At 35.7% G+C, this 27,433-nt stretch overlaps 1 protein-coding gene across 11 annotated transcripts in view; it reads left to right on the forward strand.

Annotated features, from left to right (window-relative positions):
* Positions 1-26,586, forward strand: part of LOC131150962 (flowering time control protein FPA) — a 36,847-nt gene extending 10,261 nt beyond the window's left edge. For 4 of the 11 annotated variants that reach the window (XM_058102081.1, XM_058102088.1, XM_058102077.1 and 1 more), the window contains 2 exons: positions 1,825-3,209; positions 26,077-26,586. In XM_058102081.1, coding sequence (XP_057958064.1) covers positions 1,825-3,190 — 1,366 coding nt within the window. In that variant the 3' untranslated portion in view covers positions 3,191-3,209; positions 26,077-26,586. Of the gene's footprint in view, positions 1-1,824; positions 3,210-3,522; positions 9,986-10,872; positions 11,283-26,076 lie in introns of those variants that run through there. The other 7 variants (XM_058102080.1, XM_058102084.1, XM_058102085.1 and 4 more) reach the window with 2 other exon arrangements.
* Positions 26,587-27,433: the final 847 nt, after the last annotated feature.

Here is a 27,433-nt window from a genome sequence, read left to right on the forward strand (position 1 = left end):
CATCATACTCAAAACATCAACAAGAATAAAGAGAAAAGGAAACAATGGTTCCCCTTGCTTCATCTCTTGAGAAACTGAAAACTTAGTCCTGTGTGCCCCATTAACAATTATTTGAAAGGAAGTAAAGAAAGGCAGTCCGTAATCCTCCTCTCCATCTCGATCCAAAGCCTTTGTTTAAAACTGTTTCCAAAAAGATGCTATCTTTAGCAAGCTGCAAATGCAAAATAAACACATCACCATTCCCCTCTGATAGGCCTTTACAATATCCCTATCAATCGTCATACACAAAACATCAACAAGAATAGAGAGAAAAGGAGACAATGGATCCCCTTGTTTCACCTCTTGAGAAGCCAAAAACTTAGCCCTTCATGCTCCATTGACAATTGCTCGAAAGAAAGTAAAAGAAAGGCAGTCCTGAATCCTCCTCTCTATCTCGATCCAAAGCCCTCATTTGAAACTATTTCAGGAAAAGCTAAGTCAGTGAATTCACCCTATCATAAGCCTTCTCAAAATTAAACTTGTACACAAACCTTTCTTCTTTCTCTGCCTAAAATATTCTACAATGTCATTAGCTGCAAGAATAGCGTCCAAAATTAGTTTCCCGCCAAACCTAGTAGCATCCAAAGAATTGGTCTCTTGTCTTTCAAACTCTGATTAGGAACTAGAGATAGTATCACTTAAAGCCTACTCAATCTATCAGCCACAACCTTAGATATAATCCTTTAAATGATTGTAATCAAACTCATTGGTCTTAAATTATTGAACTTAATGGTAAGTTTCTTTTGGGAATCAAAGTGATGAAAGTGGAGTTTATCTTCCTAGGAATTATCCCATTGCCATAAAATTCATGAAAAACTTTCAAAAAATCATATTTGACCACATTCCAACACTACTGAAAAAAATTACATATGAAAGTCATCACATCCCTGAGCCTTCTCTCCTTTCATTCCAAAAACTCCCTTCCCAATATCCTCATCCTCAAAAGGCCTCTCCAACCAACGCTCCCTTGTCCCCTGAAATAAGGCACCACTCACCCCTCAATTATATGCCTACAGCTAACATCTCCAAATAAAGATTCCTAAAAAAACTGTGATCTCTTCTTCAATCACACCTTGATCTGTAACAACAAACAACTGATCCTCCACTAGCTTCCAACACTAATCACTCTCTCCCTCCACCTACCATCAGCACTCTTATGAGAAAAAGAATTTATATTAGCAATTCCCCTACTTAGCTCATTGAAACCTAACCTTCGACCTCCATTTAATACCTTCCCTTGGCAAAAAAATCCTCCAATTCATCCTTGAGGGATACTCTCCCTCGCCCCCAACCTAAGCAATCCTAATTCTCCAGATGATCAATATTCTCAATCCCTTAAAATAGTAGCTTCCTGGTCATCACATCTCCAAACACCTATGCAGTCCAATTTTTCAAACCTGCCTTAAGTTGTTGCAGTTTCCATAACTTCCAATCATCATCCGATCTCAAAAGGAGAAAGAAAATAGGGTGGACATGTAACTTATGTACTTATGCTGACATGTCACGAAGTTTATAAATAATTCTTAAGTGTGAAATTTTGAATACATGTTATTCCTATTTCCAATGGATCAAGATTTAGCATATTTTTCATCCTAAAGAACACAGTGACTGAAATAGAAACACAGTGGTGATGTACTAGCTTAATCTGTTTGTTTTTGTTTTTCTGTAATCACTAGTTTTTGTTTTGCCTTTCTTTTTTATTTGTGAGGATTTCTCATCCTCTTTGCACATTATTCTTTCCTAATGAATTTTTTCCTCCTATTACGAGGATTCGATTTTTTGCAGTTCTGAAGTTGTTAATTGCTCAGCCAGAACAGGATTGGAGCTGCTTACAAAGCACTATGCTGAGGCTATTGGATTTGAAATTGTTTTCTTTTTGCCAGACAGTGAAGAGGACTTTGCTTCTTACACAGAATTTCTTCAGTATCTGGGTTCAAAAAATCGGGCTGGTGTTGCCAAGTTGGATGATGGGACAACCTTATTTTTGGTGCCTCCATCAGAATTTCTAACAAATGTTTTAAATGTATCTGGTCCTGAACGTCTCTATGGTGTGGTTCTTAAGATGCCACAAGAAGCCCCTAGTAGTTCATCGACACAGCAACAGATGCCCAATTCCATTCCTTCATCACAGTATGTTGGCAGACAGCAAGCTCCCCCTTCACAAATTGATTACAGTCTAGTTCCTCAAAAGCACGAGCAAACACCGCGATTGGACTATAATGGGGTTCTGCCTGTGGAACCAAAGGTTCCTCCAAAGCCCCATCTTCCACCTGCTAGTGAGAATTCTACAGTCCTGCCAGCTCCTCATGAATACTCATCAACTAATACTGCAGCAGTGTCACAAAGTGGAGTTGCTTTAACACCAGAACTTATTGCAACCCTAGCTTCTCTATTACCTGCGAATGCACAGTCTTCTGAAAGTGGGCATGCACCTTTGGGCTCTTCTACCTTAAGGCCTTCATTTGCGGCTTCTGTTACACCAGATAAAGGAAGTCTCCCACAGGGGTGGAAACAAGAATGTGAAGCCCCTGAGCAAACAGTTCATCCGTCACAACAGCTGGGGAATCAGTTTAATCCTCAGTCACACTTTCCACCCCAGTTTCAGACGTACCCAACTGTTTCCAACACATCTAGCCACTCTGCTCAAGTGGTCCTTGGCAGCACCCAAATGCAGGATTCTGGTTTCAACCTGCCTCCATCTGGTGCGCTTACTTCTAGGCCTTCACCTAATTTGACAAATTCTTCGCAAAATGGACAGTTTGCAGCTCTTCCGCCGGCCAACCAGCCAGGCTATGGAATGCCACTTGGATCTGAGGGAGCTGGATTTTATGGATCACCTGTCTTTCAGCAACCTAAAAATCCTGTTCCTATGTCTAATCATGTTCTCAATAATCCTTCTCAAGCGCAAACTGTCATGCCCTTGGCACCTGACAGGGTGAATTCAGAGATTCCAAATCAAGTTCCGCAGCCTCAGTCTGCACTTTATGGAGCTGGTCCTGGCACTACTGAGGTTGAAGCTGATAAGAACCAGCGGTACCAATCAACACTACAATTTGCAGCTAGCCTCCTCCTCCAGATACAGCAGCAGCAGCAGCAGCAGCAGTCACAGACAAGTACTCAGGCAGGGCAAGGATCTGGAAATCAGCAGTGAGATCTCCTTTCTCGCCCAGGTATTTACTCATACCATTATTTCCTGAATCGCTGAATCCTATTAGAAAATGGTTTTCTGCTGAAATGTTTCATATTTTAGGGGAATTGCTTTTGGTTTGTTTGTTTGCCTTTGTTGAAACATGTTAGCTTGTTATTTTCTTATGTGCATCTCATTGCTTTTATTTGCTTGATATTTAGGAAGTCTGAAGGGTTGTGTGTGAATAAGTAAGCAGAGTGGGCACTTGGATTTTTGCCCTTTGAAAAGCCACCTAAAAATGTGTTAGGGATTGAATTGCATTTTCTCTTCTTCTCAAGGAGTTTAAGTTGTTGCAGGATGCTGAGAGGGGAAGGACATGGTCATTTTATGATATTCAAAACTGTTTTGGGAGTTTCTTTGTTAAGGAAGATTGAAGCATTTGGACCTGCATCATCTATGTTCCTGTTTTGGGGTTTAGAAGAATATGGTCAGTTAAAAGTATTTTCCTGTAATCTAGTTATGGCTGCTTGTTGTTCATAGGATGATTTGAGATTGGTAGAATCTCTTTTGGGAGCTCTTATGAAATTGTGCTTTCTCTAGAACCATTGAACGTCTAGGTAAATCTATTTGGTTGTTTGGTCTTAAGGTTCTTCTAGTCAAAATTTATGTTCTCTTCCTCGTGCAATGCTGTGCATGAGATTGGTTGGTTTATGATTTTATTGGGCATGAAGTTGTCTCTGTTGATGGTAGTTTAAGTAATTTGTATTACACCGTTGATTTCTTTGTTTTGAGCATCATGTTTTGCATGCTTTATATAGGGCAATTGAAGGTTCAAACAGTATATTGAGATTGTTTTCTATGTCGTGAACATTTTGAAACCATCATGTAAATCTATTATCTCTGAAAATAGATGCAAATTTATCCTTTGGTGCGGTGTTGGATATTTCAACTCCTTTTGTCTAGGCATGGAACTAGGCTGTGTGTGAATGGATCTACCAAACTGAAAATATACTCCTACATTTGTGTCTCAGACCATAAAAAGAATTGGATTAAGGAATAATAGGTCCTGAGCCCAATACAATTGAAAATAATTAATTAGGATATATTTTTTTAGGCATCTTGTTTTTAATTTGTGTCTTAGGGTTTTTTTTTTTTAAATTGATAATAAGGGGTTTATTTGAAATTTTATTTATTTATGGTTTTTCTGTATAAACAGGCAGGTTATATTGTTGCAGAGAGATTGGTGAATTTGAAATTGAAAAGTTATGTATCACCCTTCCTCCTTTATTTATTCTCCTCCTCTCCCTTCTTGATGCCGATTATTCAGCTTCAGAGCCCAAATTTAATACTGCTTCCCAACCATCCATCGTCCCTTCTCTCATTCTTTCCCTTCCTCATTATTTGCTTCAATTTCCAGTCTTTCCGCAATCTCCCTTAACAAGCTCTCACATAGGAAAATCCCGTTATGGAATATAACAAAATCTCCATCTGAGGCCCTTTTCCATCACTCGTTTATATTCCAGATCTCTGGCCTTAATCAATAAACATCCTCTCATTATCATTCAGAGTAAATTTTTTTAAAAAAAATTAAAAAATTATTGTCCCTCATAATTTCCACTGCTAACCCTTTTCTGAAGTTCCATTGCTGGAAAACACTACAAATTTTTTCATCTGCTGCAAAAAGTTCCTCCTGTCACGGCATCTCCTTGTTGCCTATCCTGCTGAGGCTTTTCTTGATTGCCAATCCTGGTGAATTTCTAAGTGCACCACCATGGTTGTTGTGTTTGTCACCTTATTTTCCAGAGCACCAAAAATCAGCATTAAAAGTCATGGGAAAATGCCACAAGTATCCCATGCATGTGGCAACCTTCATGTGCCACTGTCGCAGCAGATTCCCTTGCTCCCTCTCTTTCACGTTTCTGCTCCATTGTTTTCTATCCACATTTTTTCCTAGCAAACGTGGCCTGATCAATCTTTGCTTGACCCATCTAAGCCCAGCCAGATTTTTAAAATAATAAATAAATTGAAGAAGCAAACCTTCACATAAACATCATCCTAATTAATTATGCCTAAATCTATTGGGTTCAGGATCCAGTGAATCCTCCTGAATCAGCCTCTAATGAGGATCCATGTCTGGCTTCTTGTTCTGCATCACCAAGATAGTCTTGAAATTAATAATTTCTAAAATATATTGAAGACACAAAAAGTGGATGTCCAAGGACCTTAAACCTTTAGATGGAAATATCAATTATCTAATAGGCGATCTGGTGATGATGTAAGGTGTGATGCTCTCATGCCTTCTGTGGGTTTGACTTGATTCACATTATGAAATTTAGAATCATTTTGCGAAAATGTGCGCCGCTTCTTGGGTTCTTGCTTTTTAGTTTACTTGAATTTATGTAGAGTTTTATAGTCATGTTAGACCTAAAGGTATTTGTGAATCTTGTAATCATTTGTCACATATAATATGGTGACTAGATTTTAGTTGTGACCTGTTCAACTTAATAATTCACAAATCATTTGACTTATTCTCATTTTTGGGTAATTCTAGAGTGTATTTTAACTTCTTTTCTCAAATTCTTATTTGTCTTTGCTTTCCCAAATTCTTACCTAAATTTATTCCCAAAATTTCACTATGTTATTCTTAAAAGATTATTGCATACCTTTACGGTTCTCAATTTTCTTTTGGATTTCCCCGCTTTCCCTATTTTCTAAATGAATCAAAATTTTCATTTGGAAAGAGAGTTGAATTTTGAATGCCCTGCCATCGCTCATATCAGGCGGCATGTCATTGCTTTTGGGGAATATGTGGTAGATTTCAAGGTTCACTAGGTTGAAAATATGCTCCACTGTCCTTAGTAAAGGTTATTTTTGTGCACGGTAGATGTCAGAACCAAATGGAACACTCCTTGGGTTATATGAGGATACTTCGGTATGGTACTTTATCCATATATGGAACATACAAGAATGAAAGAATTTTTTTCATCGACCTCAATGGCCTCCTTAAGCCCCCTCTAATTGGAGTTTTGTTTACTTAGTCCAATGGTAGGGAAACTCTTTTTTCAAGGATTGCAGAAGCCTTGCTGAAGCTTCTTGTAAGATTTACCTGTGTCCGTTTTCCTATCGTTGACACTTAGGAAACTAGGTGAGGCCAACCCCTTTTGGCTTTAAAAACACGTGGCTGAAGCATGATGGTTTCAAAAAATGAAGTCTAAGATATGCTGGTCTACCTACCAAGTTGAAGGCCACGCTTGTTTCATCCTTTCTTGCTTCCAAGCTGAAGGGGTTCAACAAAAAACTGAAATTTTCAAACAAGGACACCTTATGAGACATTTTTTTGAAGAAAGAAGCCATCCTTATGGACGATAAAGGGGTTGATGACAAATAGGTTGCAAAAGGTCTATCATTTGAACATAAAACGAAAAAATCTCTTTAAGAAAGAACCTCTCTCTTTCTCATTTAGTATTTTTAAAATGGAAGAAATTGCTGGGGGACAAAATTCTAGAGCTCTCTGGCTTGAAGATAAGGACTGAAACACTGTTCTGCCACCAAACAGAAACCTCTCACAGAAGATTCAATTCTATAAATCAGGTGGAAATTGAAGTGGAGATCTTGAAAGAGGAAAAAGTTATTAAAGGTGCGTTTGTAAATTTTATAAGAACCTATACACCAACTTAGCCTCTTGGAGACCAAAGTCTGATGGAGTCAATTTTATAAAATAAGTGCAGCCCTTGCTTTTTGGCTGGAAACTTCTTTTAATTAAGTGGGGAATTATTCTTGCTCTTAAGGAATGCAGTGGAGATGAAGCCTTCACACCTCGTAGTTCCACTATGGCTTTCTTTTAAGACAATTGAGATATCCTTAAATTTGACATTATCAAGACATTTGATGACTTTCACACCTTTGGCAAAATCCTGGATCACTAATTTAACTTTTATTGCATTGATTCTGATGAAGGTTCTGGCTGGCATCATCAAGGACTTCTGGCCCATAAGCTTGGTGGGAAGTGTTTACACACTTATCTCTAAGGTGCTCACCTTGAGGCTCAAGAAAGCGGTCCCATATGTTATAGATAAGCATAAACATGCTTTTGTTGAAGGGAGACAATTTATGAATGCATCCTTAATTACCTCAGAAGTAGTGGACTCACATTTAAGATGGAAAAGGGGGACTACATATGGATATAGCTTTTTATCATGTGACCTGGTACTGGGAGTTCCTTCTTTATATCCTTAAAAGATTGAGTATCGGGGGCTTGTGGTGCAAGTGGATCAAGCAATGCATCACCATGCCAACATTCTCCATTCTTATCGGCTGTTGCCCTCTGACCCTTTGGTGATTTGAGATGATGGGATCTAGTCTCATCTTTGCTCTTTATCCTAGTTATCAAGGCCCTTTTTGTGTTTCTAAATAAAGTTCCAAGGTGGGTATCTTCAGGGGACTCCAAATTGGTAGAAATAACTTGGAGACAGAAATTTTTCATGTCCTCTTTGCAAAAGACACCATTTTTTTGTGGGGCGGATCAGCAGCATATTATGAATTCAAGATGTGTCTTTTTTTGCTTTGAGGGAAATTTGGGATTTTAAATAAATCTAGGTAAAAACGAGCTTATCCCTATTGAAAATGTTCCTGATGTTTCTTCCCTTGCAGGAATATTGGGGCTGTGAGATGAGGCCTTCCCTAATCTTGGGCTACCATTGGGAGCTAAGTAATAAGTACAAAAGGAAAAGAATTTTTGGGATCCTATCATTGATAAATTTGAGAAAAAACTTGCAGTTTGGAAGAGAAATTACCTATCAAAAGGTGGAAGACTCACCCTCATCATGAGAGCTCAAATCCCCCAGTGTGCCACATGTCCCTCTTCTCCATCCCTAGCTTGCTGGCTAAAAAACTGGAAGATACTCAAAAAAGATTCCTTTGGGGCAGAAGAGGAGTATGTTTTTTAATACCACTTTGTCAAATGGAAGGTTGTCAAGCAACCCTTTCATTCAGAGAGTTAGGTATGGAATTGCTTGGTGTGTTCAGCAAAGCTTTACTAGCAAATGGCTATGGAGATTCATGGAGGAGAAATATTTCTACTAGGGAATAATCATTGTTGCTAGGATCTCCAGAGAAACTGATGAGCCTCTGGAAGTGGATTAGGACAGATTGGGATAAGTTCTTTCTGTAATCAGTTTTACTGTGGGTAACAAAAGGCGACATCGTTTTCTGGCATGATATTTAGTGTGGATTGTGGAACATCTCATCGTTGCACCCAATTGCCTAACCTCTTTCAGCTTGGCATGGGATAGAGATGCGCGGATTGGTTTGTTTCCTATGTTTCTATGAACATAACAATTTTAGTGAATTCTGAAGACTGGAAACTTGACCACTACACTGATTTTCTTGGCATAATTTATGGCAGTGCCCCCTCCCAACTGTAATTCAAATGATCCTAGGTGGACCCTAAACAAAATGGCATATTTCCTGTGAGTTCATATTATAAGAAATCAAATTCTAAAGCGGATATCGATCTCACATTTCCATGTGTAGCCATTTAGAAGACTCCATTTCACACCAAAGTTTTTTTTTTTTTTTGGTGTGGAGAGCTGTTTGGGGGAAGTTCTTATTGTCAATGAACTTAAAGAGGGGCCAAACTCTGGTTAATAGGTGCTACTTGTGTGAGAATGATGCTGAATCCGTTGATTATATCCTCTATTTTTTATGGACAAGAAACTTTTGGAATATTGCTCTTAGCTATTACATGGCATCTGTGGGCCACGTCCAAGATAGAGGAAAAGGAACTTTGGGCTTGGAAGAGATCAAAGAGAGGAGAACAGTTACATCCCCAATTCCCCTCACCAACTTTTGGACCTTGTGGAAAGAAAGGAAAGAAGGGCTGCCACTCATCATGCTTGAGGATAGATGGCTGTTCAATCGTATTTCTTGGATTAAGGCCTGTTATGTGCATGATACTTTTGCACCTCCTTGGCGCCTCTAAAAGAAATCTCCCTTTTTACTAATAACAGATGTTTGTGTAGGGTGTTCATTAAGGATAGCCATCTCTTAATGACTCATGAAAAGAATGAGCTCACTCAATTCTGAATATTACTGTAGCAGCACAATACATGTAATCATGTTTTGCTTTGTGGCTAGGAATGAATGCTAGTTAGTCTCATCTTCCTCATCTCTATGCATCTTCATCTCCATTCCTATGGTTGGTACTGCATGCACCATCTTAGTAGGCTGAAGGAGAACCTGTCATTTTCTTGTGCATGAACTTGCACTTGGTGTAATTGAAATAAATTTAACAGGTCCTTCTGAATTAGTCATTGTCCAACCATCATTATCATAATTGCTTGCTTTAGGTGGAATTATTCAAAAAGGAGAGTAAGGAAAATTAACTTGAAATTTCAATAATGCGTAATCAATAAAAGTGAGTAAAATATAATTTCCTTTCCTGTACTATTAGTTTCATTTTGGGATTTCCTTGTACTCTTCTAACCTTGGTCTGATGCTTCTCTTAAAATAAAAAAGAGAGGGAGAATACCATGAGTATTGAAGATTTGTGTCTCGCCAGTGACTTGATTGAAACAATAGGTGTGATAAGCCGATAAATTTGAGCAGAAAATGAGGCACCAGCTGATTGGTGAACAAAAATGTACAGCAAATTCTAATTTGAGGAAATAAATTTAAGTCAAGGTAAGTTGCAAAAGGGGATTCATTTAGTCTGTCCAAATAGTTGGGTAAAGGCTTTTTTGTTGTGAAAAATTGTAGGCTGCTGCTGCTTTTGTTGTTCTTAGTCTACAGAATATAAATTTAATTATATGAAGAAGAAAATACAAGGAAAAGATGTAGTTCATACTGAGTGATGAGCTACAAAAATGAAGAAATGCCCGGCTGAAATATGAGGCCACTGAATCCTATTAAAAAGTTGAGGCAGATGTAATATTCCCTCTAAATCATTCGACCTTTTCAATCCCTGTTTTAAGTCCTCTCTATTTGCCTCCCTAACAAATCCGCAAAATGTTTAGTTGTAAGCACTAGGTAAATTGCATAATCTCATTGATAGAATGAGCCAAGTTTCTAGGACCTTGAGCTACCGTTTTCCAGACACCTAATAATTGCAGTAATTTTCACACGTTCAAGAATTAGTTAATTAAATCAGACTGTAGATCTAATATGGTTATTCCCAATTGTGTTTGTGCATGTTTTATGGTATCACAGCAAGGCAAATTAGCATATTTTCTCGCATGATCCTGTTTCTTGGCGAATCTGGAATAATTTGTTAGTGTTTTTGGAGCACAGCGAGAGGGTTCATCATCTTTCATCCTGTCAAAATCCATGGGATTTGGAGAGATTAAGGAGGGTAGGCTTCTGTAACAGTCTGCTATGTTTGCAGCAGTTTGGTGCATTTAGATGGAGCATGTTGCTAGAATCTTTAAGGAAAAGACTCTAACTTCAACTTATTTGTGGCCAAAGTAGTGCTTTTAGCATCTCTGTGCCATTTGACATATGGAGCTTTCACAGGAGTATCTCTGATGGATGCAAGAGGGACTGGAAGGCTTTGCTTTATTAGCCGCGCTCTTCTTCTTTGTTGTCAACGTCGTCGCCTACCCCCCCCCCCCCCCCCCCCTGGTTTTTTTTTTTTCCATTTGGTGATATCTTATTCTTCATCTTGTGACTGTTTATTTTCGCTTGACAAATTCTTCTTTTTTAAAAAATAGGAGTGGGCTATGTTCCTTGATACTAAGCCGTCACAGCAATTTGCAGTCAAAAGAGGACCACAAGTGGAAGTAGCTGGTGGTTTGGTCATTCAGTGGGCTCCTTCCTACTGACTTGTGCTCACTGTCAGGCTGGTAGAAGTTGGGTTTCAACTGGTTTTATCCTTTGCTGGTTTTAAGTTAATGAGACACTACATGTAAGTTAAAGCAGAAGCTCTCTTTCGTAATTTACAAAGAGAGGAAACCCTTAAACCTTGTAGTAAAAACAACATGAACCATCTCAGCCCAAAGATCTTGAAAAATGTTTAGTAATTTTCCCCTTTTGAGCTCTATTTCATTATGAAAAATATTATTTCTTTATTAGCTCCGAATATGATGCCTTATTCTTAGTGAAGATTTAAAATTCCCTAGAATTGTTCTATTGTATCATTGTATGCATGGACAACTTAAAATTTTCCTTTGAAAAAATCCCTTTTTTCGCCCATATAATAAGGATAGGAATCCCTTGGTCTTGGTTCAATTTTTAAGGCCATGTTTGCTAAAGACAATTGGAATGAAGGAATGGCAAACCAATCTTATTCCTAATAATATTGGTGCTTTTGATTACAAAAAAAGGCATAATCATAATGAGGGCCCTACATGGAATTCATTAATGCCATTTGACTCAAGATGCAATGTGGGATTCCTAAAGTGTGTTGGGAATGCATCCTTTTTTAAATGACAAGTAATTTCTATTTTGTAATTCCAATTTTAGTGTCTTATATCCACTTCAAACACTAGGACAAAAAATTATTCATTGCGATTGCTCTAGTAATCTTATCTTTCTCCATCCCATTTCAATGAACCAATCGTCATTCACAATTACCATGTAACATTGGGAGTCTTTTTTATTCACTTCAACAAATAAAAAATGCCAGCCTTGACCTACATGTTATCATAAATCAAGCAATTATCAAATGCTGGAACCACCATGGCTCATTCTGATTGCTTTAGTAATCTTATCCGTATGCACTCCATATCGATGTTGATTACCTCATCCTTGTTCCCAATTGCATGCATGTAAGGCTTAAGTAGGGGAGAGTTGCTTTGACTTACGTTATTCTTGATAAGAACTAGGATCACTTGATGTTGCCAAATAAATCCACAATGAAATATTTTCTTTTTCAATGTACAGCACCCACTTGATCAGACAAGTAAAATAGGCTGTACAACTATAAATGACAATTGTATTAGTTTTTAGTAGTAGAATATTTTTGGGAAAAAAATCTCGTTTAATAACTTTATGCATAATTAGCTACCCAATTTTTGTGTACTCGGTGTGATGTGGTCACTTTTGGCAGCGTACAAATACAAATTTGGTATGGTAATGATTGCCTTTATAGTTGGGTCTTAGGTTGGGTCATCCACTTTCATTTAAGTGTCGAGCAAAGAACATGAGGAGAAGTTATTCATCATGATGTTGGAAAAAAGTAAGGACAAACTACACTGACTTTCCATAAGGTTTGTTGGAAGGACCCAAACCTCCCCGAGTTTTTAAAAAATTGCACTTACCAAATTTAATGGCACTTGTAGCCCCTATATAAGATGACCATCTTTTGTAAAAAATAGAATTGGTGTGGCATTTAGTTTGTGGAATCTACCAACGATTTTGAGAAATTCTCTTTCTTGGATTTTCCAATATTTGGTTAACATCTTATGATTGGAAATCCCATTCCTAGGCACTAGTTATATTTTAAAAATACAAAATATGCCTACTTTTTTTATTATCTTATTTCATTCTCAAATTAAAACTCTCTTCCCGACTCTCTTCAACCATCCTCGTGGTTCTACATCTTTAGGAATGGAAATTGGCGTTGAATCATATAGATTTTGAATTTAAGAATGTGGAATGAGGAAGAAAAAGAGGAAATGACCAGTGCATGGTGGAGCAATAAACTTGACGTTTGCACGTATTATTATTTTTAGGGTAAAAGACGATTGACCTCCACTAAGGTTTTAGAAATTCCACAAACTTCCCATGAGGGTGAGGCTTTGAACATCCCACAAACCTCCCCTTGATATTTGATTTTAGGGACACTTATACTCCTAAAAAAGACTATCCTTTTGCCGAATATTAATGGAGCTTAATGTCTTTATGGCAAACCTCAACAGAGATCCTGGGGGATTTTTGAAAGAGGTCTGTGTCTCTTCCCCAATCCTTAGTAAAGGTTAGTGTCTTTTATCCTTATTATTTTTTGAAAAATAATTGCACTATTGAAATAGCATATTTGAATTATGTATTCATTTATATATAATCTTATTTTAATTGTTTCTTTGATATTGCATTTTCATGGGTAATTTATTTAGTATTTTATTTTATCCATTGAACTTTGTGCTAAAATACTATGCACATTATTTTTCGGTGAAGATCGCCGGTCCAATTTAAGGATAAGTTGGGAATAGATGGTTATTTTTTCATTATGCCTAGGAATAAATGAAACATAGGAATTGTGCATTCCTGGGAATCTATTAATAATATGCTTCTAAACCAAACATGGGGAACTTTTATTCCCTGAAATCACAGTGCGGGAGGGCATACTAGATTCTGCAACAAAACAGCGCATAAGTTCGTTGTGTTTTTTTTTTTGGAATCTAATATCGAAGTTCCATAAATTTTTGAAGAAATGAACATAGATAGTATGTAATCATAAATACATCTTTCCACGTGTATTTTCTGGCAAGGCAAGCTTTTTGCACTAGCCGACACCATCATTCCCATTAGAACTCATGCAAGAATGATACCTTTTTTGAGGGCATTGACATTAATACACTTACCATATAGGGGGCTGAATTTGTTATGAAGACAAATATATTAGGTGAAAAGTCATAGACATTAACTAATAGTGGGGAAAGTGTCATTCTATTTAGATGTCAAGGAAAGCTGATGTCATTTTTTGAATGTTAGGGCAGGTCTGCATATTTTAACTATATTTTGCCCAAGATATAAAGCAATGCAAACCCACCTTAATCTTCCAAGTCAAATTAGGGTAGGTCTCCATTAGACAAACTCATGCGGCTAACCTCGTCCTCATCTTTGATGGACCTCCTCAAAAGAGAAATCTGGAATTGCTGTGTTCGGGCAGTTGGTGGTTGGTGTCAAGTTCTCAGAACTACTGCACTCTGGCAGTTGGCCTCCAGTGGTCGCCTATGAGGGAAGAGAAAGAAGGTGAAATCCTACAGATGGCAGGATAAAAGGATTGGGGCTTCTGGATTGTACCTAAATTCACAGAATCTTACTGATTACGCGCTATTTTTATGAGTTTTCTTGTATCCTGTGTTTTGTGCTGTAGAAAGTTATGTCCAAAAAGTAAACCCAACATGCTCCAAAAGTTCTCTCTAATCATATTATAAGGTCAAGTCCTTTTTTATGCTGCAAAATATACCTATTAGTAGCTGCCATAGAACATTCGAGAAGTCCAATTGGCAAGGAAATAAATTAATTGCAAAATCCCAAAATTGCCATCCTGCCAGAAACAAAATGAAAGCTCCCATCCACATTGGGATTTGGAGGGAGCATGATAAAGAAAGTGGATGCTCAAATATTCCTTCCAAAAACAAAATGAATGCTCGCATCCACATTGGTTAACCAAATATTCCTTCAGGAAGTGTGAGATGCTACCCTGTAGCAAAAACAAGAAAGCCCAATTTATGATGATCTGGCAATTTTTATTTCCTTTTGACAATATTGCTCATCAATTTAAAAGATCAAGCTTCAATATTGTTAAAGTTGATAGTGTTAATACGAAACATCCTGCAAAGTTTTGAACCTGGTTCGTGACAAGGGCTCCTGCTTGTGCATTTTTTAGTAGTTTAGAAAGTTAAGTTTTGTTTCCTTCTATCTAGGCCATTAGTAGGATGATGCCCTATAAGAATCACTCCTGATTTTGCTGCCATTGTACCTTCAATTAATAAGGGCGTCCCCAGGCCATAAGGCTCCCCTTTTTGTGAGGGTAAGGGGAGAGTCGTCACACTATATGCAGCCTTACCCCTACTTCTATGCAGAGAGGCTGTTTTTTTGGACTTGAACCCAACCGGTCAATTGAGCCTTCAATTGATAGCATACCAAATAGTTTCTACAATCATATATGGTGATTGTATGATTTTTCCTTTTATGGTTTTCATCTTAAACGGTCACTTCTAAAATAGTCCTTGCTTGCCATTAGAGCTGCTATTTTTCTTTTTACATCAGTGAAGAAAATTCATTAAAGGGCATCAAGGGGATGCCACCCAAGTGCAAACAAACAGAAGGACATCACCCCCACTGCAGAGTGTTAAAATCCAAGGATTACATGAGTATCATTTAGAAACAATTCTCTGTGCCAATTAGAAAAAGTCGCAATTCATTGATTTTTGACAACTTGTAAGGGCGTAGCTGATCCTTTGAAATCTTTCTCGTTTCTTTCCTTCCACACCTACCAAATGATGGCAAGGGGAATAAGGGAAAGAGCTTCCTACTTACATTGCTACTGCAGGTACCTTTGCAAGTCCATAGCTCTCCCTTCGCTGTTCTGGCAGGAACCCTCTGCTGCCTGATAAGGAAAATAACCAGGTTCCGAAAAACCCCGGTCCAGGAGCAGTGCAAGAGGATGTGCCCAACTGATTCAGCAGTATATTTAAGACATAAGTATCACCTATTAACTAGAGGCAGTCACCTTTTTTGGGGTTTGTCAATGGTAAGAATCCTTCCTAGGGTTGCCTCCCAAATGAATAAAGCCAACTTTGTGGGGGCTGCAGTTCTCCAGATGGTTTTTTAAGGGAAATTTCTGCTGGTTCCTGACAGAAAAATGAGATAAATCTAACTGTAAAATTTCCATTTTTGTGCAAGGTCAATTTGGGATCATTGGTTGTGTTCCAGCACTGGATTTTATATAGGCTACTGTAAATTATGAAAGATTCTACTTACCAATTGAAGACCGTCCTAACCAAGGGAATGTTCCAGGAAATCCTATATTCTGTGAACTTGAGGTGCTTACCAAATAAGGGCTTCTTTATCAACCTGCTATGTATGCCATACACCATCTTCAAAAAACAATATTTTGACACCTCTTGGACCTTTATTTGGTGCTGCGATAGTGTCCAGGGCCACCTAATGTGAAAATGTACCTTAGTCTTGAATGGTTAACTTGTGTTAAAATGCTGAAGAGTTGCATTAGATCCAAGTCACCACTTATAAACCTTGATTGGTCATACTAATGCTGATTGACAAAAAGTTCAAATCCAGTTACAACATCAAGGACATGATTACTTGATTGGGTAATATTGGAGCTCAATTGCACGCCTGACCTAATTTAGTCGGGGATTGAAGGGGAACTATGGTCCTTGGAATTCTTTTTCCCTTTTTACATTTCTTTATAAAAAAATAAAAATTAAAAAATCTGTCGATGTATGATTATACTGCTATTTCAGTATTTCCTTTCACTGAGCACTTTTTTGGAACTCCTACCCATTGGATTTCTGATAGCCTTAGGAATCTTTTCCTGTGGAGCATTTTTTAATATGGATATTCCTGATCAATAGTTTTCCTTTGATTAAAATTTTAAATTTCTTGCATTCTATTTCCAGCAAGATCTTTTACTATGAGGTTGTTTGTTCACTGTTAAATCCCATTCTAATGTATGGTTAAAATCCTGTTATATATTGACAATTTATTGCTAAATATCATGTGCAATGGCATAAGCATAGGAACCAATATTGAGGATATGCATCTTATAAATGAGCTTTGCTTTTGCATTTTCATTACTTGGATGTTTGGATGGATGGATCAATTGTAGAAAGATGTAGATGTGAGAGATTCTTCTAAAGCTGTCCCGCTGAGTCCTGTATCAGTTATAAAACGAATTCCTATAATTATGAACCTATATATATATATAAATTACACTGGTTGGGAGATGTTGAAGCTGCAAAAATTATTTGTACAATACCTACTATCATCAGCTAGAAAATACTCTATGAAATCTTTCGTAGTAATTAAGATTGTTGTAATTTACACCGTACAACGTATTTTTGTATTATTTTCCTGTATTTAAATAAGTCATAAAATTCATATTTTAACCCAAATACTTTAAAACATGTTGAATATTTAATAGTTGTTTCTATTTAATTTTTCAATTTGGAATTTTTTTTCAATAATAATGAGTAATCATACTTTCCAAGTTTCTAAAAAGAACTATATTAATTTGAATCTTTGCATGTGAACGGGTGTTTTAAGTTGAGGAGAGGTTGTGCACTCTTTGGCTGGAGGCTGAATCTAGTGGGCCACGTACCAAATTTTTTTAACTTTGATTGCTCCTTCTCTCGGCTTCTGTCCCACTCATTAGACAGATGGCAAGAATATTTTATTAGGGAATTTTCCCAAACGCAACCTCTTTTCGCTACTCCTGCTCTTGCTGTCATCCATGATGGTTCAAAAGTCAATGATATTTGAAATGTGGAATTATCTGATTTGTGGAACAGGAAGAGGATTGAGGTAGGGCACATCGCTCATCAATTTGGTACATTAGTGGTGTGCTTATTTAGATATATGCAAGGTTGTTAAAATGTTTCCAAATTTGAAAGAGAACTTTCTTTGGTGAAGTTGAGTAATAATGACTAAAAAGCAAAGTTGTTAAAACCAGGATCCTACATGGTTGCTAGAAAGGTTGGAGAGATCTTGATGGTAGGGTCCAATTGAGGATCTTGTGATTCTACTAAGTATATAACATAGATATAAAAGCACATTAATATGATATTTTTCATAAATTAAGTATTATAAACCTAAAAAATTATCTAATCAGTATTCAAGAAAATAACAAGTTGCCTATACGCTAGAGCCCTCATGTAACAATGGGATTAAGTATTCAAATTATTGGAATCCCAACTCAATCAAATTAGCTTGAAAAAGGAATAAATGCTTATAATAAAAAGAAAAACATAGTTTTAAACAAGAATTAGTCTACTTGCAACCATTCAATGTGAACATCTAATATATATATATATATATATATATATAACAAAAGCCAGACTTTCAAGCTAGCTCATTAACACTTGTTTCAATATTTAAGGCACTATTTGTTTCATGAGTATCACTGAGATCATCATGAGTAAGCTCATCATTAACATCATCATCATCATCATCATCTAAATCTAAACACAAAATACTCATTAGTTTTGTTAATCCCAGACCAAATCGCTTTCAAAATTGTCCATTTTATTTACCAAGTTATATAGGACAAATACCAAGCCCATGGTGCAAGTGGTATCATAAAAATTTAATATAAGATGTATTGTAGGATTTTACAATCCTATTGATCCTTCTGATCCTACTCTAATCCTGCCAATTTGATCTGGGGATCATATGATCCCATAATCTGGATCTGGATCTGGATCTGGATCTGATCTTGATTTAAATTTTTAAGATTCTTATCATCCAATAATGCTTCATTTTTACTAATGACAATTCACCTTATATGGACAATATTGTATTATAACTTTAGATTGCTTTATTTAGAGGTACAAAATGCAAATGTGCCATTCTTTTGGCCATTTGTACCTATTTGTTGTTTGCTGGGGTTTTGGCATTTTGTGCCATAGTTCAAATGTTTTTAACTGTTGACGCACTTGTATTACCCTTTGAAAGTGTTACTGTGCCTCTTACAAATGAAATTGTTGTTGTGGGAAGGAAGTATTATATTTCGTGGTGGTTAACATGAAAAATCCTCGGGAATTAAACTGGCAGCAACTTTTTATTTTTAGATATTTTCACGAGCCTTGAAGATAGACTTGTGGTTGAGTTAATATAATAGGCATATAATGCTTCATAAATAGTTTGAGCTATGCGGTATGCTTCATAAATATTTTGAGCTATGCATATCTACATTGATACAATTTTATCTTCTTTTCAATGAGGTAATTCTTAGTTGATTTCTAAACCCTGGATTCTTCTAGATGGGAAAAATTTATTTGCTTTTGAGGCACCATTCTCCTCCCTTTCACAAAGATATGTTAGACTGGTGCCAATTTAAGATATTTTCAACTGTTCTCAATTTTTTTCCTTTTGAGTCCTTATCTTTTTGCTTTAGTAATGGACCAATTGATTAAGAGTATTCAAAAGGAGGTTCCATGGTGTATGTTGTTTGCAGATGATATTATATTAATTGACGAAACTAGGGATGGAGTAGAGGCTGAGTTAGAATTATGGAGAGAAGTTTTGGAATCTAGAGACTTTAGGATAAGTAGAAATAAAATAGAATATATGAAATGTAATTTTAGTAATGATAGGAGAAATATTGGAGACAAAGTAAAACTTGATGATGAAGAAATAAATAACACTTGTAGATTTCGATACCTTGGATCTATTATGCAAGCTGAAGGAGAAATTGAAGATGATATAATGCATAGAGTTAAAGTAGGTTGGGCAAAATGGAGAAGTGCTTCAAGTGTGCTATGTGATTGTAGAATATCCTTAAAATTGAAAGGGAAGTTTTATAGGACAGCTATAAGACCAGCTATGCTATATGGATCGGAATGTTGGGTGACGAAGAAACATAATATCCAAAAAGTAAAAGTTGCCGAGATGAAGATGCTTAGATGGATGAGTGGTGTAACATTGAAAGATAAATTAAGGAATGAACATATTCGTGGTAAGTTAGGTGTAGTTCTTATAGAAGATAAGATAAGGAAGGAACGACTCAGATGGTATGGACGCTTGCAACGTAGGCCTTATAGTGCACCTGTGAGGAAGAGTGACTTAGTTACTGTAGGGGGTAGTAGAAGGGGTAGGGGTAGACCTAAATTAACTTGGGAGGAGATAGTGAGTAAGGACTTGATATCCTTGAATCTATCAAAAGAAATGGTCCATGATCGCATAAATTGGCGGAAAAGGATTCATATAGCCGACCCCACTTAATGGGACTAAGGCTTGGTTTTGTTGTTGTTGTTGGTAGCCCTTTTCACGGCTTATCATTGTAATATGGCTAGTTTTGTGAGGGCTCCTAAAAATAGCACTTTGCATTTATGCATTTTATTTTTCTGATTATAATTGAAAAATGAGCTTAGCTATTGCAGAATTAGACAACACTTGTTTGATAGATGGGTATATTTTAAAAGATCTGTCTCCCATTTAAGGATTTGTTAAAGTTTTTTAGCAGATAAAATCATAGATGGTTTTTGCAGTGCTGACAAGATTCTTGATTTATTCCATAAAATCTCAAATATATCCCAATGCTTTCCTCTGTTCCATTGAAGATAAAATGTACAATTATTATCAGTGACTCGTGAAGTAGCCAGGATCAATTAATCAACTTGGAATTGCTACGGAATGCCATAAATTATTTTTGTTCCATATGTGTAGTCTTAAGTCATTTCATTCTTTAGTTTTTTTTCAAACCAATGACATTATGTGCTAACTATTGTTATCTAGAATGTGGAACATTCTGATGAGATTGCATTATGGCACATGCTCTACAATTTGGGAAGTTAGGATTATGCTTAGATATATTGGTGAAAAAATGTGTACTATATTTTGGAGAGGATGTTGAGGTGTTTCTAAATCTAGAAGAGTCTAAAGAGAGTTTCTTTTGTGAAATAGTCTTACAATGAATATAGAATTACAATGCGACAATTCCCCACTTAAATAATATTTATGTGAAAAATGTTGAAGCTAAAACTTTGGATTGCTAGATTTAGTGTTCGGAACAAAAATGTACACCACATTTTGGAATGTCCGTACCAATTCCTGGTTCACTAAGGTGTTAGCTTTTCTTTCACTAAGGATTGTGAACCATCTTGAATCAACTACTGTTTTGGTGCCTATCAATTTAATTCAAATCTCAAAACTTGTAACTGCTTTAAGTTTTGGCAGTTAAATTGAAGTCCCATGTTCTATGTCTTGCGCGTGCTTTTTCCAGTATGGATTTCTGCACCTGCTGATTGGAGTTTTGGAGTTTGGTTTATCACTATTCAACACAATTAAATCTTAAGTAAATTTCTGATAGGAGCCTTTTAAGTGAATTATTTGTGTGTGGTTAATACAGAAAATTATTTTCCAAATAGCATGCGGTGTAGTGAAAACTTCCTATAAGAGCAATATTCTTAGATACACTTTCCCAAAAAATAATTATTGGTATTACAAATACACAACCTTTAGCATTAAATTTACTAGATGGACTAGCATGAGCATTTGGCAACCAAAAGTTATGTTAGAGTACAACTGTTGTGCATTTGAATGTTATTTAAAGGTAGGATATCAAGGGATAATTCATGCAAAAAGGTACTTTCATTTGGTTTTCTATTGTGAAATTTGTGGCACCCATCCTGGGCTTGGCTTTGTATTTTTGCCCATTCCTTCTTTCTTCACCTATTGCTAAGTTCTGTTCTGCTGGTAGTTCCTTCTGAGCTGTTGTAGTCTGTAAGTTGAACCAGTTCAACTTTGATTAGGTTATCAATGATCTCGTGCATATTGTGGTACTCAATGATCCAGCTGAACCAGTTCTTGTTCTGGATTAAATCATTTACATTTTCTGGGTTTATTTTGACCTTAACCTTTGTTTTAGAGTCTCATCTGTGGACTGTTACTTTTGTGAGCTCATTCTGTGAGGAGAAGCAAAGGTAGTGCTTGGTTGTTTGTTATGTCATGTTGTAGTAATGGGTGCCATGAAGCTTTGTGATGGCTCTCGGGCCATCCATCCAATTACTTGGTCTTCTTCCTTTGATGGCTAGTATTGTATGTTGTAAACTGCTCTCTGAGGGTTCATACAGAGTAACCAGGGAAACAATGCTGGATTGGTGGTTTTTAATAAGTTTCTTTGTGGCCTGAGAACAATGGATGTATAGCTATACCGTGTTGCCATCATGAAAACTCAGAATATATGATTCAAGTGTCTATTTATTGGTGATCAAGGGCTGCCATAGGTGAAAACCCTCTGAGCAACTTTGGAGTTGAGGAGCAGCGACAAACTACCTGTCTTACTGTTATAATGATAAGAGTTGAATGAAATGATTGTTATTATGATTAGCATTACAACTGCACGTAGATATATGGCTGCCAACAGTATTGCATGATGAATTGTTTACTGAGTTTATAGCCTGTCTTAATGTTTTAAGAGTGTTAGCTTAGCTTCTTGTTTGCTTTTAATATTTTTAAAATATGAAGTTACAAACATAAGTTTATACGTGTCATGGTTTAGCCAATTTATCTGGTTATGTGAATGCTTGTGATGCCTTTGTTTATAATTGTATGTACAGTGTGTGCTTTGTGTTTAGGCAGGGTCATTATGCAATTTTTTCTCTTTATGTGCTGCAGTTGCATGGTTGTTGATTTATATTGCGTATTGTAGACTGATGTTGCGTGGTGTATGATTATTTTTCTTATCTGGTTTATTGCTTGGCCATTACAGAATTTACTATTTGTGCCTTGCCATGCATTCTTAATATGTTTTTTATTGATGCTTGCCATGCTATAGAAATATTTTTTTCTTAATCTATTCCATTTTGCTACTAATGTTCTTTTTGCTGAAGAGCATATATTAGTCTTCCATCTCCATATGGTATTTATATCTCTCTAGCTTACTCAAGTAGTCCTGGAGGTACTTCTCTCATAATTCTTGGAGTTCTTTAAGCCTTATGAAGTTGTACTTATAGATTGTCGTTACAAATCTGTAAACATTGTTTTATATTTCTTTAAAAAAACAACTCAAGATAAATTGTGAATTCCTATTAATAGATAATTGCAACTGAAGGAAGTAAACATTGCTTTATTTTCCTTAAAGAAACCTCAGTGGGGATTCATTTTCGTAGATAAATACAATTGAATTCTATAAACAAAAGCACTCTTGAATCTTTCCCAAACTCAGAAAAAATGCTCTTAACAATAAACAATTTGGATATCAACAATAATACTTGACAGGCATAATAGAACGTTCGAGAATAATTTCAATGTATCTTATTTTAACAAATAGGTTCAATCGATATTGTCTTGTGGGTTCTTCGCTACGCAAACTATGATGTGGCTGATTGATATTTGCCCGTTTAGAACTAGATGCATATGCATCCAATCCTGCTTGTGATTCTATTATTAGAATAGAACCACGAAGAACAAAATAAGTGGGCAAGGAATCATTATAATGTTGTTTCTACAGTGGAAAATGTGTTCAAATTGACAGCTGGCCAAATTAATCGTTTACTTAAAATCAACACGTGAGATTTTAATCAACCTTACCCTTCCAGAAAACCCACCCAAGCATGAGATTTGTTTTGTGCCATAGTTTGGCTTCGGAAAACTCATCGTTTGCAATTTAATTGTCCACCGTTTTTCCCCTTAAGTATATTCTGAGGACACCTGGAGTGCAATCTAGGGCTCTTGTAAATTATAACTATATTGAGTCAATAAACTCTGTTATTTAATGGGTAACATTATTAGAGAGAGCCTCACAGAGTGTGAACCGCTTAGAACATTTAAACCACCCTCATTGCGCACTTGGATCAATGAAATTGAATTTGTCATGAAGTACGAATAGGCAGGACTTGTAATTCTTAACACATCTGTTAAGTTAATAGTGCTTCCTAGAAGGAAAATGTATGATAAAATTTAATTTTTAGAAGGGAAAAATTAATACGTAAATTGCCAGTGCTTATTGATATTATAGATGGAAGAAATGGGGGATCCATAAGAACACGAATGCCTTGCGGGTGACAAACGTGCTAGAAACATGAACTTAATCAATATTGAGCTAACTGCCCAGTGAACTTGCACTGCAGGCTGTGTAATCATTTCTGAGAAAAAGTTCTAACTGATTAAACACTGTCTATGCCTGGTATTACTAGTTTGTGCCATAATTTGTAATCAACATTATGACTAGCTGAATGAATGTGATTGTCCTCTGATGTTATATTCTCAAATGCAGAACACAGGCCGCTTGTATCCAATCCTATCTACTTGTGTTGAAGTTCTGTACAACAACTGGGGCATTATTTTTAGTATAGGTCCGAGTACGAATTCTGGGCTAAAAGTCTTTTAGGGAGAGTGGCTGTTGATCTAATTAACACTTTTAAGTTTTAGGGACATTAGCTTAAAATAATTGTCAAAAATTTTAACCATGGCTATCCCCTGCTGCTATGGAATAACCGCCTTTTTAAACTTAATTGATTCATGAACAAGGAATCTAGCTCAACCAAATAAGATAAATGCATAATATTGCGGTTCGATAACTGTGGGCATCTCTGAATAATGCTGAAATTAGCGTAAGCCATTTACCTACCCAGAATAAAAAAAATGAAAGGTGCAAGTAAAATGCATTTGTTGGGGATTTTAAGTGAAAGCTGTGAGATTTGCCCAATGATGGCTTTTAGATTCAAACTTCCAAAACATGATTTGCCGTTTAATTTGAGAGAAATCTGTCTTGCGCCAAGTGGACTCGGGTAAGCAGTATGCGTTTGATAAAACATAAGGAACAAGTGAAGTGGATGGTAGTGTTGCTCAAATGGTGCGAGGAAACACTCATTCTTTATGTCTACCCTTTTCAAATGTTGAATGAATTGGATTAGTTCCCTCTTTCAAGATGTTTTTTTTGGCATTTTAGAGCCCCACTCATGAACAAATTGTGTCTGAAATTGGTTTGCGTCAGTCTATTTTCATGTTATCCATGTTGCTTTTCTTAGGTTTTGAAAATATGGTGAAGTGTTGATTAAAACAATTATTATCCTAGCCACTGTGAATTTATTGCCTTTGCTTCTGACATTTCGAAATGTGGCTCGGCTGAATCTGGAATGAATTTTGACAGTAACCCCTTTGCTGTGAATTTGGTTTTGATTGCTACTTTTTATGTTTAGACACATTTTAGATGCTTGGAGTTTTACAGCTTCTGAAAACCAAAATCAAGACATAAGAAATTAGAAATGCTAGAGAATTAGGTCTCCTTGTTAACATAATTAAAAATTATATTTAAGTTTCCGTCGAATCTTTTCACCAAAATATTTCATAAAGGTAAGAAAAATCATTCTATTCCACAGTGAAGCGAGTGGAAAGGTTGAGCGACGATGATGATGATGATGATAATAATAATAATATGATGTATGGTCAATGAAGTCTAAGGACTTCAACAAAACCCGTGTCCCTCTAGAAATGGAAACTAACACGTTTGCACCCTTTGCGCAAATATTTGGAATAATTGCCTTATTTTTTACATTGAAGAAGCTATTTAATTTTTTTAAAACATAGAAAGAATCAAAGTTCTTGTGTAATTAATGTTGTAATTATTATTATTAAGTTTTGGAAGGTACTAGAGCTATTTTGGTACCTAATTCGAGAATCTTTCATCTAAGATTTAAGGAGTAAAGAAGGCATCAAACAAACTTGCCATTTCTCTGTTGCTGAGAAGCCCAGAAAATGACAGTTTTAATTAGGAAAAGTCTCCAAAAAAGTGACGAAAAGAGGGGACAAAAGCTTCTCTAATTCTTTTAAAGTGTTCTAAAGTAATTCACTCTGTTGAACTTTTACTCAAGAAAATTATTTGTAAAAATATTCTGATGTATGTGAAAATACAGCGTGTCCGGTCTAAAATATCTGAGATGGATTAATACTTGGTTTGGTACAAAAAAAATTTATCTACTATAAACCTAGCAATATCATTTGGGAATGATTTATTTAATGGGAAGCAACTAAAGAAGAGGAAATATAATGAGGGCATATTGGCTCCATGTAATATTGTAACTTGGCGAATTGTTGCCTTTTATGCGTAACCCTGTTATTTCCATAACTAAATAAATTGAAGAAAAAACATCTGATAATCAATAATCTGTGTAGATGATTATCATTGTAGCTCTATTGTTGATTCATTTGAATTTTTATTTGAGTTGAGGCCGGAATTCCTTCAAATTGTGATCTGGTGGTGATTAAAAATGAAAGGGTCATAAAACATCGAGTGCGTAGCTTAAAGAGGGTAAATCATTAGAAAGAAATTTTTTTTTTTTGTGAAAAAAATGGCCAACTGAATGGAAATAAAATTGGTGCATTTATTTTTAATTTTTTTTTACTATTTCATTTGAGAGTTTTGGTTTATTTTTTACTAGTGAATAAAATTATTCGCAAAATAAAGAGGGTTATATGTGGCAAATTAGTAAGAAATTTTAGATTGAATGATGGGGTTGCAGTGTTCAATGGCCTAATTGTGTTTTTGTGTTGGTTTAAACGTGTAGGTTAAGATGAGGGAAAGGGCGCCGCGTTCTAATTATAAAGCAACGCGATAATGCAAATTCATGCTCTGCGTTTTTTGGGCGTTTTGGGCTTTTCCAGCGTGCAAATGGGAAACGCAATGGCTCTTTTTTAGTTCCTGGGGCATTATATTAAAGCTTCTCTCTCTCTCTCTCTCTCTCTCTCTCTCTGAGGTGTAAATGGCCTGAACATGGTTTGGTTGTGGCCATTGTTGAGTTAAACCTTTCTTCTCTTTTTCTTTTTGGTTGCTTTAGTTTGAGTGGGTGGTCTCAATTATTTGAAATGGCTGGAGGAGTATGCTGGGAATGATCATAACTGGGCTTGAATTTGTGTTTTTATTAAAACAAAATCGATTTTATGCTCGAACCTTTTGAAAAGTTGTTTTTTGTAGTTATTTGAAATATATATCAGTGCAAGTAATGGACGGTTTCCTCTATATATGATGTATATTGTAGAATGAAATCGAATGAAATTATGACACATTTTGTGCTTTTTATGTTGTTTTAATTTAATGTGTGGATCAAATGTCGAAAATTTTTAAGGTATTTTTTATTTTATTTTGTGAATTAAGAGGAGGAAAAAAAGATACATTTAGTAATAAGATCGTGATAAGAAGATTGATTGAAAACAATTGTGAAAGAATCGTTTCGTAACTTTAATTTCTTTTCCTTATAGATAATATATCCTAAAAGTTTATAGGTCGGCTTTAAAAGAAATTCTCTTCAATTGTTCAACTATTTAAAAATTTTTTTTTTTTTGTTAAGCGAATAAATTTCAATTTTAAATTTCGAAGTGGCTTCTATTTTTAATTAAAAGCCACCTTCTAACATGGAGTTTCATGTGAAAAAGTGTGGCCTATAGTTCTCAAGGTGTTACTTTTTTATATCTTTTTAGGGTAATTTTTAATAATAATAGTCACATTTTTAATTTTTAAAATTGTCATATCTTTTTAGAATCAACGTTATCCTAAAATAAGAGAAATAAATGAATAAATAAAAGCCTATAGTATCATTGTTACTTTCTATTTTTTTGTGTAGTAAAAAAGTATATTTTAATAATTGTCTATTTATGTTGTCAATTTTTGGTTGATTTTCAACAGTTTGTGTAAAGGTAAAAACCAAAATTTGTCTAAAACATATTTTAAAATGCATTTTTTTATTAAACCATTTATTTTATATATATTTTAAAATTAAAATTAAAACTAAATGATAAATATGAACTAAAAAAAATGAATAAAAATAAAAATGCCATAAAATTTCAACAAAATAGAAATAAAAATAAAAGTTTATTACAAAAGATTGTTATCATTAAACAAATAACAATAAAAAAATAATTTATAAT

Source organism: Malania oleifera, chromosome 3 (genome assembly GCF_029873635.1).
Source record: "Malania oleifera isolate guangnan ecotype guangnan chromosome 3, ASM2987363v1, whole genome shotgun sequence".
Taxonomy (NCBI): Eukaryota; Viridiplantae; Streptophyta; class Magnoliopsida; order Santalales; family Ximeniaceae; genus Malania; species Malania oleifera.